The sequence below is a fragment of the Lotus japonicus genome, chromosome 1 (assembly GCF_012489685.1).
Source record: "Lotus japonicus ecotype B-129 chromosome 1, LjGifu_v1.2".
In the NCBI taxonomy this organism is placed as follows: Eukaryota; Viridiplantae; Streptophyta; class Magnoliopsida; order Fabales; family Fabaceae; genus Lotus; species Lotus japonicus.
Window position 1 is genome coordinate 108,642,922 of NC_080041.1, and position 16,103 is coordinate 108,659,024.

The 16,103-nt window shown below is 40.6% G+C and overlaps 1 protein-coding gene and 2 long non-coding RNA genes across 4 annotated transcripts; all 3 read left to right on the forward strand.

Moving 5' to 3' along the window:
• Positions 1-208: 208 nt before the first annotated feature.
• On the forward strand, positions 209-5,182 carry LOC130729028 (putative E3 ubiquitin-protein ligase LIN-2). 2 transcript variants are annotated; one of them, XM_057580643.1, is made up of 8 exons: positions 209-615; positions 954-2,578; positions 2,676-2,703; positions 2,817-3,429; positions 3,573-3,717; positions 3,808-4,071; positions 4,188-4,494; positions 4,828-5,182. In XM_057580643.1, the coding sequence occupies exons 1-8, from the start codon at positions 579-581 to the stop codon at positions 4,944-4,946; spliced, it is 3,138 nt and encodes a 1,045-aa protein (XP_057436626.1). In that variant the 5' UTR covers positions 209-578; the 3' UTR covers positions 4,947-5,182. The 2 variants fall into 2 exon arrangements, with proteins under 2 accessions (XP_057436626.1, XP_057436627.1); XM_057580644.1 differs by having other exon boundaries at positions 211-615; positions 881-2,578.
• A 1,207-nt stretch (positions 5,183-6,389) lies between these two features.
• On the forward strand, positions 6,390-8,770 carry LOC130732404 (uncharacterized). The gene is made up of 3 exons (XR_009017029.1): positions 6,390-6,483; positions 7,284-7,319; positions 8,092-8,770. It is a non-coding gene; the product is annotated as an uncharacterized LOC130732404 (long non-coding RNA).
• Positions 8,771-14,087: 5,317 nt separating this feature from the next.
• LOC130732405 (uncharacterized) lies at positions 14,088-16,061 on the forward strand. The gene is made up of 3 exons (XR_009017030.1): positions 14,088-14,181; positions 14,982-15,017; positions 15,790-16,061. It is a non-coding gene; the product is annotated as an uncharacterized LOC130732405 (long non-coding RNA).
• The last annotated feature ends 42 nt before the right edge of the window (positions 16,062-16,103 follow it).

Genomic DNA, 16,103 nt, shown 5'->3' on the forward strand with positions numbered 1-16,103 from the left:
GTAACTCAAAGAAGTCCCACATTGCCAAGATTAGCAAGTGCACAAGTGCATATATAATAAAGAACACACACACCCATTGCCTTAAGCCTAAGGTTTTGTGGTGTTGTGTGGTTCTAACTAAGGATTTCTAACACACCAGAGAGAGTGAGAGAGAGACATGGTGGTTGGAGATAGATAGATAGTGCTTAGCATATTAATATGAATATGGATATGATTAACCAAACGGCCTGCAAATACCTAAACAAAAAATAAAGGGAAAGACAATGTGTGTCTACCGTCCTTGAAACATTCAAAATATTGGCCTTTCACTTGTCAAATGCGTTCTCTTGCTGCCAAATGTTCTTTTTCACTCCACTTTCTGTTTGTCATTTTGTTTTTAAATCAACCCCATTAGTTTATATGATGGTCTTTCACCAATCAGTATCTCTATCATTCTTCTTTACTCTCTTCTCCCCTTATTTTTTCATTTCTCTCAAGACTACACACACACACATACCACAAGACTAGACTAAACCTGGTTTTCATATCACAGTTTCAGTTGGAGTTTTCTTCTAACAAGCTTGATTCTTTTGCCAGAGATGTTTCAAACCAAGACCAACAACAACAAAATCTCAGGTAAATTCATTTTTCACTCTCTAGTTTACTTATATTCAAATAATGTGATATGGTGAGACATGCTTAAGTATCAATATATTGTTAAGGTATTCTGATGATATATTACTTCCCTTTTGCCTGGAAATTCATCTATAATAATTTTGAACTTGTTTTAGACCTAACACTAGCAGGGTTGTTATAATTGTTCCTTTTTCCTTTTCACTCTTCACCCCACCTCACTTCCATTAACCTCTTTTTGTTTGGTTTTCACCTTTGAATGTTTCAGTTACAATTTGGTGAAAACAATTCACTTTTTGTGAGGGGATTGATTAATTTCATATAAATGGCTTCATCTTTAGAGGAGCTTCTTGCAAAGGAAGGGTTCAAAGGAAGCAGAAGAGTCACAAAGGCTCGATCTTCCTTCCACCATGGTGCTTCAAGTGAGCCACTCCACTCTTTGGAAGATAGACTTTGTGTATCAGGTGATAGAATTAAAACACACAGAACAAAGTCCAATGACTCACTACATCAGTTTAGAAGTAGATTGTCAAAAAGTGATACTCACTCTGCTAAGAACCAGAGGCCAAGAGATAATGATTTTACAGGAGACAAAAATGATGAACCGTTGAAGAACGAGACTGAGAAGAAATCTTCAAGGGACTCAAACGCAGGCAAAAGATTTGATAAAAAATCATCAGAAGACAAGTCAAGGTATGGGGTGAGTGGGAAAGAAGATGGTAGATTTGATGATGTTTATTCAAACCGAGTGTCTAATGCAAAAAGAGGCAATGAAGAATATTTCAATGAACTTGTGGAAAAGGAAAAGATAGGCAAGATGCATAGCAGAAGTTCTAGTATACATATGCTTAGACTCTCGAGTGCAATTAGAACACAAGACTCGAACACGAGATCTAATAGCAAAGGCTTTGAAGATAGCAGGAGTAAAAATGGCCATCTTGCTATGAAAGCAGATTCTAATCTTCCTCTTGATGAAGTTGCTGTCCAAGCAGTAGTTTCCATTCTAAATGGATATATAAATAGTTTTCAAAAGGATGAAGATTTTCGGACTACTTTGCGCCACAACTGTTTCTCCTCCTTGAATTTTATTGAACTGGGTGAAGAGAACAATAGTGAGACCAAAGTCATTAGAAGTCTTGAGCAAGCAATTGAAACCATAGAAAAATCTGCTGAGGAACCTATTTCTGCCACATATCTGAAAAGAGCCACCATGCAGCTTAGCATTATTACAGGTTTGAGTTTAAATGATTTAAAGTATGCATGTACATGTGGGATCCCAAATTATAAGTTGTCAGCTTGTGCTCATCTTTATCTCAGTGTGGTGTATATGACACAAAGAAAAAACAAAGTGTCAGCAAAGCATCTCTTGCAAGTGTTTTGTGATTCACCTTTGCAGGCAAGGACAATTTTGTTGCCTGAACTGTGGGAGCATCTATTTGCTCCACAGTTTTCCCATTTGAAGGCATGGTTTAATAAAGAAGCTGGAATTCTAGTAGATACACCAAGCAAAACAAGAAAGCTAAGGCTTCTTCAGAAAGTGTATAATGAACATTTGGATTCTGGAACTCATATATTTGCGGTGTATTACAAAGACTGGCTCACTGAAGGGGTAGAATCTCCAACTATTCCTTCTATTTGCATTCCATCAATATCTTCTAGTGGAAGCCAGCAGGGAAGTTCACTTGGTAATTCTTCAGAGTCGTCTAGCTCTACTGAACCATTCTCACCACAGCCAATGGTCAGCAAGAAACTGTATGAATCTGTCTTTGCTAGCTCTAGTAGGCCAGAAGCCTGTGAAGTTGGTGATAATCAGGATGAAGATAGCCTAGAAAATTGTGTGAGAGGCTCTTATGGTTCAACTATTGTCAAACAAACATTAATATATGAGTCTGAAACTGTTAGATTTACAGATCAAGAAACTGAAGATTTCACTCAAAGTGGTGCACCAACTGATGCATTACATCCGGTAAGTAATTTAGTGTTTATATGCTCTTGATTACTTGCTATAATTAATAGTTAATATTTCTGATCACCTTCTCTATTTTATCTGCTTTTATGTGCAGCTAAATAAGGAAAGTTCTACTTCTGAAGGTGAGAAAAATAAATTTTGATTAATGTAGTTTCCATGTATAGTATATTCTCTAGAATACTGGATTTCCTAGCAGATAGATAAATTAAATGCATTTCATAAATACTTGGTGCAGGATCATATTTTCCGAGCATTCCACAGGAATTTATCTGTCCTCTGACTGGAAATATCTTTGAAGAACCCGTCACTCTAGAGACTGGTCAAACCTTTGAAAGAGAAGCCATGAAAGCATGGTTTGAAAATGGAAACAGAACATGCCCGATAACAAGAAATACTTTAGAATGTGTAGCCATGCCATTGACCAACCTTATTTTGAAGCGTTTGATAGATGATTGGAAGTCCGAACGGTTTAATCTCCTTCTGGATTTCGCTTCTCAAACAGTGGAAATTTCGGAGATGCTTAGGTTGAAAAAGAAGGATGAAGCTGCTGTTTTCAAGTTAGAGGGTCTTCTCTCCTCTTTGAAAGAAGAGGATAAATCCACTTATGCAAAGCATCTCATCTCTATAGGTGTTCTTTCATTTCTCTTTAGGAGGTTTGAACTGGGAAATATGGAGGAGAAATCACATGTCATAGCACTCTTGCTAAATTTTATTCGTGCAGACTCTAGTTGCATATATCAGATAGCAAGAAGTGTTAACAGAAAATGTCTTCTAGAGCTTCTTCATAGCAAGGTTACCCCAATAACAAACGCAATACTACTCCTTACTGAACTTGTATCTATGAAGAGGTGAGTGTTACCAAATTTGGTATTTAATTTCAGAAGGGTCCTTTTGATTGTTTAATAGCCAAGTTCAACTTATTTGTCATAAAGACAACTAATATCTATTACTCTTATCATGATATGTTATTTACTAGATTTCATTTTTGTAGGAGAACAGATGTTACTTCATTCATAAGTGGCTTGGTGGGTGAAGATGTATTTAGTACAATGCATGTTCTGCTCACGTATCTCGAGAATCCTTCTCTACTTGAAAAGCCTCTAATTGCTGTCCTTTTGTTACACTTTGGTCTACTGGTATGCTGAAATAGTGTTAAAAATGTTGCTCAGTTTTACTAGTATGATCAATTTTCTTACTAGTATGTATGAAACATGTTTGTGCTGCAGGTTGAGCCTGATAGGTTTAGCATATACAGAGAAGTGGCTGTGAATGCCATTGCAGTGGCACTTGACGCCAGCTTAAACGATGAGAAGGCCCGAAAAAAGTGTTGCAGAGCACTTCTAATCTTATGTGGCCATTTTTCTTCTGAAGGGAAGACAACGACCAAGACTAGCATCTTAAAGCATGCAGGCTATAATAATGATGACTCAGAATTAAAACCTCCTAGACATAAAGAAGAGGGTCAACAATCATATGTAACCATTTCATCAGTAAGTTCTCTTCATTATTAGCGAATTGTCATCTCCTAATGTCTTTCTTTGCATCATTTATGAAAAAATATGTTTATTTGAATGTATCTTTGATAATAAATTAATTAAAATCACAGGAAGATGACGAAGAAAGGGGTGAAGAGTTGCTAATGAACTTGTTAGAATCATTAATTGGTGATGGGGAAAGCCCATTTCTAAAGACCATATCAAGATGTTTAGATTCTAGACACCTAGACTTGGTGAGGACATGCCTAATAACTGTTACATGGTTGAGCTCCTCACTATCAACACTATTTCATGCTGGATTTCATCTTCGCGCCTTCTTAGCTATCAGCTCTCAGTTGAAAAGAATCTTGGAAAATGGAGAAATTGAACTCAAGATTCTTTCATCTGTGTCCTTGCTTAACTTCAGTAAAATATCAGGTTTGGCACCTTAAGCTTTTTTTTGGTTAATTTTTTTAGAAAACCTTGCAAGTTGTGAGAACTACTGAAGATGATCTCATTCTAAATGCAAAAGGGAGAGAAAATATAAAATTATATGAAAGACTAATGTTGATACCTCTGTAACTACACTATTGATTGATCTACCTTATCACATGCTTATTGATAGCCTGTTTCTTTTTTCTTAACAATGAAACTTAATTTTCCTGAACTACATCTTCTAGGACCTTTGAGCAAGACTAATTAATAATTTTTAAAATGCATTTTGCTTATTAAGTGTTTTTAATAACTTTGTAAATTAATTGTTGTGTGTAGAATGCAGAATGATTTTGAAGACAATGGCAGAAGATATTGCTCCCCTTCTTTGTGGACTTGTTGATGTAACATGGACTGCAAAACAGTTGCATGCCATTGTGTCTAGGGAGAATCTGTAGCATTATACAAAGTACATCTAGCAAATTTTTCTTTTTTCAAAATTTGTTCTGTCATAGTCTCATAGATTGTGTTAGAAAAAGCAAATATTTAACATTGTACATTCTTGTCTAGAAACATTGTAAACATGGCTTCCCCACACATACCTTATTAGACAAAGACATGCACAAAAATACGAGTATTACTTAGAAAGTGTCCAATTCCTAGAAATCAATATAGACAAGTCACACTAAGCTTCTTTCTTGTTTGCATGGAACTATTAGTTACTGTAAACAGTTTTTATGCACATATCTTTCTACACAAACACACGTACTAGACTGGACACGACCTTAAGATTCATTTTTATCTCCTTTCATAATAACTCTTATTCATGAACCCTTGCCTCTTGCGCTGCAATTGGAAATTTGGAACCCTAGCTGCACCATCACTCACTTCCAGAGCGGTAAGTAGAGGGAGATTTAGAGCAATATTCAGGTCTTGCGCTTTGATCACTATTACTCACAGGTACCACAACTTTGATGATTGGTAAACCATCGAGTCAGCATCAACTCGTTATACATGAAAAGCAGCGTAAGTGCTAAAAAATGCAACCTAAAAAAACATAGATAATATAGAGAACTGAGATTGTAGATGCATACTATCTTTCACTAACCACCTTTGGGTATGAAGTCAAAATTGATCACCGGTATACAGAGATGATGATGGGACTTTGTAAGACCTGGATTTTCAGAACAAGCTAATTTCCGACTCACGCGTAGAATCAGTGTAAGCGTGACAGGAGTTTGATATTTGAGAAAGATTAATGAAGAAGAAAGTTCAGGAATTGCTTGAGGAATGTTGCGTAGTCATTTTAGGAATTAGAGCGAGTCGTCTGCACACCCGCCTTATGGCAAGCGTGTCCAGAATAGGCTAATTTCGCTTTAGAGCAACGTTTTAAGTGAGATTTCGAATCCTTGGAAAATTTAAAGATTTTCTTTATTTTTCCTTCGACCAGCGTTTCATTTCGGAACTCTGGACTGTACGCACGATAGGTTTCACTTTTCGGATGTCCGCCGACGCTAATTTCTTTGCTTCGAAACCCTATTTTCGAGCAATGGATGAAGACTTTTTCTATTCGGGACTTCTAACGAAGATTCCGTCCATGTTGCCAGACTTGTTTCGACGTTTCCAATCTTTCTTCAGTTGGAAGTTTTGTCGTTTGAGCATCACAGCAAAAAGTAGTTTTTCGGGGCAGATTAACCGACACCGCTTTTGAGTTTTTCGATATCGTTTTTCCCAAATCCTAGATATTTGTTTTGAGTTCTGGAATTCTGACGCCAGAATCTCTCTTAGAATTTCTCGGTGATCGTGCTGCAAAAATCGGAATCGCGAAATTTTCATTTTCCCGCGATTTCACCCGCCTATAAATAGCGCGAAAAAGCAAAATCCTCTCATTTTCTTTCCATTTGTGGCTGATTTCGTGGGGAGCAAGGGGGGAGGAGATTTCCGCGAAAACTTGACCAATCTTCGTGCAGTTCGTCCCTACTTCTAGGTATCGAGGTAACTATCATGAATCCTGCCTCTGATTTCTGTTTCTGCTGAGTTTCTGAAGTCGTTTCTGTGCTCTAAGTTTTGAGCTTTTTCTAAAATTGTCCGATTTCTCTGATTTCTCGCTTGGGTTATGTTCCTTATGTTCCCCTGAGTCTAAAACCTCTGTCAGTAAACTCTGATTGCGATTCAGTTGTCCAGGATCTGAAAAATTGACTCAAAACTCTTTTTGTCTCACATTTCGAAACTTTATTGTCGAAAAGACTTAATCTGACTTCGTGCCTTTAGGATTTGTTGTCACGGATATCATGAGGATCGTTGCTGTCAAATTTGTTTTCCGAACTGATAACTTTGAAGTTTTGAGCCTTTATTTTGGACCAAAATGCCCCTGGATAGTCGTATTTCGACCCGATTGTCCGAAAATTGTTCCGACAATTTCTTTGCCTTAGTTTTACCCTAAAACTACCTTGTGAATTGATTTAGATCGAAGAAAAAGTTCGAAAACCCTATTTTCCATAGTGGCCGAAACCTAATTGCTTGGGTACCGTGTCCAAAAATAATTTTTGGGTCTCTATGACTTGAGCCATTGCGTAGCTCTTTCAATTGTCGAAATTTTGGCGCCGGTTTCGTGTCATTCTGAGTTCTGTAGCTCGAGTTATGCTCGTTTTAGCGAACGAAGTCTCCGTTGTCAATTTGTGCCTAAATAGGAACTCTGAAGCTTTAGAGGCTTTCTTTACGATTTCGATTAGTATTAGTAGATCGTGTTGCTCCTAGTGAAGCTTGTGTTGATGATTGTGTTTTCTTTGTTCTAGGTTCGCAATTTCCATGCCCAACTTCTACTCACGAAGGTAAGGGTAACTCGGTTTTAGAGCGTCTTTGAGTCTTGCATGCTTTTATCGCACTGCCTGTGTTTGAGATGAAGATGTTTATATTGATTGGCAGATGATTATGATTATTATGCTGAATTTGGAAAATGTTTTCTGAGAGGCTTCGGCCGTTTACTGGTTTCTGTCGTTACTGCTTCCTCGTGGATGAAACATGTGGTTACTTTGGATTGGTCCTTGGGTGGGCTTTGTTATTGTCTGACTTGGCATATAGGGCTTGAGTCAAGTGGCGATGAGGAGGTGTGTCCTATCATTGTCCCATCTTGCGAGATGCTAAGTGGCGATCAGGAGGTGTGTCCTATGATTGTCCCGTCTTGTGTGACGTTAAGTGGCGATTAGGAGGTGTGTCCTATGATTGTCCCGTCATGTATGACGTTATAAGTGGCGATGAGGAGGTGTGTCCTATCATTGTCCCGTCTTGAGAGACGATATTGATCGATCCATTTTGTTAGCAGCATATAGTTGCATTATAGGGAACTAACACCTGACCCTATGTTGTTGGATTTTCGTATTGGTTTATTGATATCTGATTTGATGTTACATTGTTGAGGTTATTATTATCTGAGTCCAATTTATGTTTAAGTTGTTGATATATGAGTTGAGTTATGTTGCTAGTTATTTACCATGCCAGGTAATTAAATTCGAACAGCATGATTTTTCTCTTTTATACATGGTAATTGCATGGAGTTAACCCTTTCTATTTGCTACTTGTTGTTTGGGCGCTTAACGCTATTAGGCGATGGAGATCCTTCCGCCGATGCATAGCTACTCGAGTTGGAGATCGAGTTGTAAGCGGTGGAGTAGAGGTATGAGAAGCAGCTTTGCTTCTCTTCTTGTGGATTATGTTGGAGTCTCTTTCACTTTATGAGAACTCTGTTATTAAAGTCTTGCTTCCGCCACTGTTAAAGTGCGCATGTTTATTCTGAACCTTACTTATGGTATTGTAAACTATTATTACTGTATATCGGGAAACAAGTTATCTAAATAAAGTTATGGTATGTTTCCAACCTTTTAGCCGAAGTGTTTAGTTGTTTTACAGAAAAAAAATTCCCTTGGTTTTTAGGGATTGCAGATTGGTCCTTAGACTTTGTTAGGTTACTAATGTGACTCCTCAGTTGAGAAATTGGGGTGTTACAATTGTGGTATCAGAGCTTTGGTCTAGAAAACCAGAGCTTTTGGGTAGAGTGCCTGCTTAAGATGTTTGAACTCTGAGACCGATTGATGGGGTGTCAATCGGAGGAAGAGTGTGCTTGATTACTGTTTATATAGATTATTTTTGAAGGTTATTCGTAAGTGAATAACCTTATGCTAGTTATTGTTAATTATACATTTGATATAAGTATATACATAGTTAGTTATTATAGAACTTTGTGTTGTTCTGGCCTGAGTATCTGTTGTGGTCTTTGACTGTTCATGAAAACGGGAGCAGGAGGTTTCCACAACCGATCGAGACTCAAGGTTCAGACAGCATGAATCCGATGGAGCAAGCTATTGCTAATCTGACTGCCCTTATGGCACAACAAGTTACTAACACTGCTGCAAGGGAGGAAGCTGAAGCTCAACGTGCTGCTACTGCTGCTTTGGTGGCTGCACAAAACCAAGCTGAAGAGAATGCTCGCCGTGTTCAGCGGGAGGAACGTGAATTAGCTGCTGCTCAGACCAGGGGTCTGAATGATTTCAAGCGTCAGGATCCGCCGAAGTTCTCTGGGGGCTTCGATCCGGAAGAAGCTGACTTATGGCTCCAAGAGTTGGAGAAGATCTTTACCTTCTTGCGTACAACTGCAGAGATGAAAGTTGATTATGCAACCTACCTGCTAACGGGTGAAGCTGAGTATTGGTGGCGTGGGGCTAGGGCTATGATGGAGGCTGACCATCAAGCCATCACTTGGGAGTGTTTCCGTGGAGCTTTCTTGGACAAGTACTTTCCTAGAAGTGCTAGAGCCGCTAAGGAAGCACAATTTCTGAGACTCCGTCAAGGAGGCATGACCGTTGCTGAGTATGCTGCAAAGTTGGAGTCGTTGGCTAAACACTTCCGTTACTTTAGAGGACAGATTGATGAAGGCTACATGTGTGAGCGATTCATTGAGGGGCTGTGTTATGAGCTGCAGAGGGCGGTGCAACCGCTAGGACTGAATCGCTACCAAGTGCTGGTGGAGAAGACCAAGGGGATTGAGGCCATTGATAATGCAAGGGGCAAATTCCAAGGTCTGAACAAGCCTTACCAAGGAAGTGGAGGTCCGGCTAGGACTAACCCAGGAAGAGGTGACAAGGGTAGGCATTTCCAGAAGAAGCCGTATGTTCGTCCTCAGGGTAGGGGGACAACTTCTGGGTCCTTTTATCCTACTGGTGGAAATGCAATTGCACTAAGAACCCCATCTGGGAATCGGGAGGATGTGACTTGCTTCAGGTGCAACAAAAAGGGGCACTATGCCAACCACTGTTCTGAGAGTCTTGCGGCGTGTTGGAACTGCAACAAGCCAGGCCACACTGCTGCAGAGTGCAGGATTCCTAAAGTTGAGGCTGCTGCAAATGTTGCTGGGGCTAGGAGGCCTACTGCTGGTGGAAGGGTCTACTCGATCAGTGGAAATGAAGCTGAGGAAGACGATGGTCTGATCCGCAGTACCTGCGAGATTGCGGGTAATTCCCTTATCGCGCTATTTGATTCTGGTGCTACGCATTCATTTATAGATATAGCTTGTGCGGCAAGGTTAAAGCTAGAAGTGTCAAAGCTACCGTTTGACTTGACAGTGTCTATCCCTGCATCTAAGAGTCTAGTAACTAACACTGCATGTCTGGAATGTCCTTGGATGTACCTAGATAAGAAGTTTGTAGCAAACTTAATCTGTTTACCTCTCAAGGGATTGGATGTGATCATAGGCATGGATTGGTTGTCCCACCATCATGTTCTTCTTGATTGCGCCAATAAGGTAGTTATCTTTCCCGATGCTGGACTCGCTGAGTTCCTGAACTCGTACTTTTCAAAGCTTTCTTTGAGGAAAGGAGCTTTGAGTTCTCTCATGTCTACAACCGTGGTGGAAGCTAAGGAGAATGGAGTACACGGAATTGCTGTTGTGCAAGATTTCGAGGATGTGTTCCCCGAAGACGTACCTGGAATACCTCCGGTCAGAGATATGGAGTTCACAATTGATATAGTCCCAGGCACTGGACCTATATCAATCGCACCGTATCGTATGGCACCGGCAGAACTGACTGAGCTGAAGAGTCAACTCGAAGATTTAACCAAGAAGGGGTTTATCCGACCTAGCGTTTCTCCATGGGGAGCGCCAGTGCTGCTTGTGAAGAAGAAAGACGGAAGATCGCGACTTTGTGTGGATTATCGACAGTTGAACAAAGTCACGATAAAGAACCGTTATCCGTTGCCAAGGATTGACGATTTGATGGATCAGTTGAAGGGTGCTGCTATTTTCTCGAAGATTGACCTGAGATCGGGATATCACCAGATTAGAGTCAAGGATGAGGATATTCAAAAGACGGCGTTTAGGACACGCTATGGGCACTATGAGTACTTGGTGATGCCGTTTGGAGTTACGAATGCACCAGCTGTATTCATGGACTACATGAATAGGATCTTTCATCCATTCTTGGATCGCTTTGTTGTGGTGTTCATCGACGACATCTTGATCTACTCAAGGAATCGTGAAGAACACGAGGAGCATCTGCGACAAGTTTTACAAGTTCTTCGGGAGAAGGTATTGTATGCTAACGCGACAAAGTGTGAATTTTGGCTCGAAGAAGTAAAGTTTTTAGGGCATGTCATCTCAAAGGAGGGCATTGCTGTGGATCCCAGTAAAGTGGAAGCGGTACTTGCATGGGAGCGTCCTAAGACTGTGACAGATATAAGGAGTTTCATCGGTTTAGCTGGATATTACCGACGATTCATCGAAGGTTTTGCTAAGATTGCAGGACCATTGACGAAACTCACCCGGAAGAACCAACCTTTTGCTTGGACAGAGGATTGTGAACAGAGTTTCCAAGATATGAAGAAGCGTTTGACGACCGCGCCAGTTCTGACATTACCACAAGAGAAGGAACCCTACGAGGTTTACTGCGATGCTTCGTACCAAGGTTTGGGTTGTGTGTTGATGCAACACCGAAAGGCTGTGGCTTATTCTTCAAGGCAATTGAAGATACATGAACGGAACTATCCTACGCACGATTTGGAGTTAGCGGCTGTGGTATTTGCGCTCAAGATTTGGAGGCACTATCTTTATGGGAGCACTTTCACTGTTTTTAGTGATCATAAGAGCTTGAAGTACCTGTTCGATCAGAAGGATCTGAATATGAGACAAAGGCGTTGGGTGGAATTCATCAAGGACTATGATTTCACTTTGTTGTACCACCCAGGAAAAGCAAATGTTGTAGCAGACGCACTGAGTCGCCAGACAATTCATGTTTCATCGTTGATGATTAAGGAATTGGAACTTATCGAGACTTTTCGCGACCTCAGTTTGGGTATGCAAGTGACACCTGGAAAATTGAGCTTTGGGATGGTGACGATCACTAGTGATTTTCTGAACGAGATCAAGGTGAAACAACTGTTAGATGAGGAGCTGATCGAGAAACGGAACTTGATCATTTTGGGAAAAGCGCCGGATTTTGAGGTAGGAACCGACAACATTCTGCGTTGCAAAGGACGTGTCTGCGTACCATTGGACATGGAGTTGAGAAGGATGATTCTTGACGAAGGTCACAAGAGCAGATTGAGTATTCATCCGGGATCGACAAAGATGTATCAAGATCTAAAGTTGAATTTTTGGTGGCCAGGAATGAAGAAGAATGTAGCAGAGTTTGTGGCGGCATGTCTGACATGTCAGAAGGCGAAGATAGAACATCAAAAGCCTGCGGGTATGTTACAGTCACTTGATGTGCCGGAGTGGAAGTGGGACAGTATCTCTATGGATTTCGTGGTAGCTTTGCCAGCTACGAGGAAGAGATTTGATTCCATTTGGGTCATTGTGGACCGTCTGACGAAGTCAGCACATTTCATACCGGTGAAGACCACGTTCAATGTGGAGGCACTTGCAAAAGTGTATGTCGCTGAGATTGTACGACTTCATGGAGTACCATCGAGTATTGTTTCTGACAGAGATCCGAAGTTTACTTCGCATTTCTGGAAGGCGTTGCACGAGGCGCTTGGGACGAAGTTGAGGTTGAGCTCTGCCTATCACCCTCAGACGGATGGACAGACAGAGAGGACAATACAGTCATTGGAAGACTTGCTGCGAGCCTGTGTTCTGGATAGTCAAGAAAGCTGGGATGAGCTGTTGCCGTTGATCGAGTTTACTTATAACAACAGTTTTCATGCTAGTATTGGAATGGCACCTTATGAGGCTTTGTATGGGAGGAGATGTAGAACTCCTTTATGTTGGTTTCAAGATGGCGAACATCTTCTCGTTGGACCTGAATTAGTACAACAAACTACTGAGAAAGTGAAGCAAATACAAGAGAAGATGAGGACGTCACAGAGTCGACAGAAGAGTTATGCTGACACACGACGGAGAGAGTTAGAGTTTGAGGCGGGAGACCATGTGTTTCTTCGCGTGACACCAACTACCGGAGTGGGAAGAGCGATAAAGTCGAGGAAGCTGACACCGAAGTTCATTGGACCGTATCAGATTATCGAGCGAGTAGGTAAAGTAGCTTATCGGATTGCGTTGCCACCTTTTCTTTCCAAGATTCATGATGTGCTACACGTGTCACAATTGAGGAAGTATATTCCTGATCCCTCTCACATCATCAAGGAAGATGATATTCAGCTTAGAGACAACTTGTCTTTTGAAGTGGCACCAATGAGGATTGAGGAACGTAGGATCAAGCAGTTGAGAAACAAGCAGGTTCCTCTGGTAAAAGTGATTTGGAACCAAGTCACGGGCGATGCTACTTGGGAACTAGAAGAGAGGATGAAGGAACAGTATCCGGAACTCTTCACTGAGCCTTAAGTTTCGAGGACGAAACTTTCTTTTTGGGGGGTAGTATTGTAAGACCTGGATTTTCAGAACAAGCTAATTTCCGACTCACGCGTAGAATCAGTGTAAGCGTGACAGGAGTTTGATATTTGAGAAAGATTAATGAAGAAGAAAGTTCAGGAATTGCTTGAGGAATGTTGCGTAGTCATTTTAGGAATTAGAGCGAGTCGTCTGCACACCCGCCTTATGGCAAGCGTGTCCAGAATAGGCTAATTTCGCTTTAGAGCAACGTTTTAAGTGAGATTTCGAATCCTTGGAAAATTTAAAGATTTTCTTTATTTTTCCTTCGACCAGCGTTTCATTTCGGAACTCTGGACTGTACGCACGATAGGTTTCACTTTTCGGATGTCCGCCGACGCTAATTTCTTTGCTTCGAAACCCTATTTTCGAGCAATGGATGAAGACTTTTTCTATTCGGGACTTCTAACGAAGATTCCGTCCATGTTGCCAGACTTGTTTCCACGTTTCCAATCTTTCTTCAGTTGGAAGTTTTGTCGTTTGAGCATCACAGCAAAAAGTAGTTTTTCGGGGCAGATTAACCGACACCGCTTTTGAGTTTTTCGATATCGTTTTTCCCAAATCCTAGATATTTGTTTTGAGTTCTGGAATTCTGACGCCAGAATCTCTCTTAGAATTTCTCGGTGATCGTGCTGCAAAAATCGGAATCGCGAAATTTTCATTTTCCCGCGATTTCACCCGCCTATAAATAGCGCGAAAAAGCAAAATCCTCTCATTTTCTTTCCATTTGTGGCTGATTTCGTGGGGAGCAAGGGGGGAGGAGATTTCCGCGAAAACTTGACCAATCTTCGTGCAGTTCGTCCCTACTTCTAGGTATCGAGGTAACTATCATGAATCCTGCCTCTGATTTCTGTTTCTGCTGAGTTTCTGAAGTCGTTTCTGTGCTCTAAGTTTTGAGCTTTTTCTAAAATTGTCCGATTTCTCTGATTTCTCGCTTGGGTTATGTTCCTTATGTTCCCCTGAGTCTAAAACCTCTGTCAGTAAACTCTGATTGCGATTCAGTTGTCCAGGATCTGAAAAATTGACTCAAAACTCTTTTTGTCTCACATTTCGAAACTTTATTGTCGAAAAGACTTAATCTGACTTCGTGCCTTTAGGATTTGTTGTCACGGATATCATGAGGATCGTTGCTGTCAAATTTGTTTTCCGAACTGATAACTTTGAAGTTTTGAGCCTTTATTTTGGACCAAAATGCCCCTGGATAGTCGTATTTCGACCCGATTGTCCGAAAATTGTTCCGACAATTTCTTTGCCTTAGTTTTACCCTAAAACTACCTTGTGAATTGATTTAGATCGAAGAAAAAGTTCGAAAACCCTATTTTCCATAGTGGCCGAAACCTAATTGCTTGGGTACCGTGTCCAAAAATAATTTTTGGGTCTCTATGACTTGAGCCATTGCGTAGCTCTTTCAATTGTCGAAATTTTGGCGCCGGTTTCGTGTCATTCTGAGTTCTGTAGCTCGAGTTATGCTCGTTTTAGCGAACGAAGTCTCCGTTGTCAATTTGTGCCTAAATAGGAACTCTGAAGCTTTAGAGGCTTTCTTTACGATTTCGATTAGTATTAGTAGATCGTGTTGCTCCTAGTGAAGCTTGTGTTGATGATTGTGTTTTCTTTGTTCTAGGTTCGCAATTTCCATGCCCAACTTCTACTCACGAAGGTAAGGGTAACTCGGTTTTAGAGCGTCTTTGAGTCTTGCATGCTTTTATCGCACTGCCTGTGTTTGAGATGAAGATGTTTATATTGATTGGCAGATGATTATGATTATTATGCTGAATTTGGAAAATGTTTTCTGAGAGGCTTCGGCCGTTTACTGGTTTCTGTCGTTACTGCTTCCTCGTGGATGAAACATGTGGTTACTTTGGATTGGTCCTTGGGTGGGCTTTGTTATTGTCTGACTTGGCATATAGGGCTTGAGTCAAGTGGCGATGAGGAGGTGTGTCCTATCATTGTCCCATCTTGCGAGATGCTAAGTGGCGATCAGGAGGTGTGTCCTATGATTGTCCCGTCTTGTGTGACGTTAAGTGGCGATTAGGAGGTGTGTCCTATGATTGTCCCGTCATGTATGACGTTATAAGTGGCGATGAGGAGGTGTGTCCTATCATTGTCCCGTCTTGAGAGACGATATTGATCGATCCATTTTGTTAGCAGCATATAGTTGCATTATAGGGAACTAACACCTGACCCTATGTTGTTGGATTTTCGTATTGGTTTATTGATATCTGATTTGATGTTACATTGTTGAGGTTATTATTATCTGAGTCCAATTTATGTTTAAGTTGTTGATATATGAGTTGAGTTATGTTGCTAGTTATTTACCATGCCAGGTAATTAAATTCGAACAGCATGATTTTTCTCTTTTATACATGGTAATTGCATGGAGTTAACCCTTTCTATTTGCTACTTGTTGTTTGGGCGCTTAACGCTATTAGGCGATGGAGATCCTTCCGCCGATGCATAGCTACTCGAGTTGGAGATCGAGTTGTAAGCGGTGGAGTAGAGGTATGAGAAGCAGCTTTGCTTCTCTTCTTGTGGATTATGTTGGAGTCTCTTTCACTTTATGAGAACTCTGTTATTAAAGTCTTGCTTCCGCCACTGTTAAAGTGCGCATGTTTATTCTGAACCTTACTTATGGTATTGTAAACTATTATTACTGTATATCGGGAAACAAGTTATCTAAATAAAGTTATGGTATGTTTCCAACCTTTTAGCCGAAGTGTTTAGTTGTTTTACAGAAAAAAAATTC

Bases quoted from the DNA above. Each gene is read 5' to 3' on its own strand.
- LOC130729028 (XM_057580643.1), top strand. From the start codon at position 579: ATGTTTCAAACCAAGACCAACAACAACAAAATCTCAG. The intron at 2,579-2,675 runs GTAAGTAATTTA...TTTTATGTGCAG, and splicing joins CAACTGATGCATTACATCCG to CTAAATAAGGAAAGTTCTAC. The intron at 3,718-3,807 runs GTATGCTGAAAT...TTTGTGCTGCAG, and splicing joins TGTTACACTTTGGTCTACTG to GTTGAGCCTGATAGGTTTAG.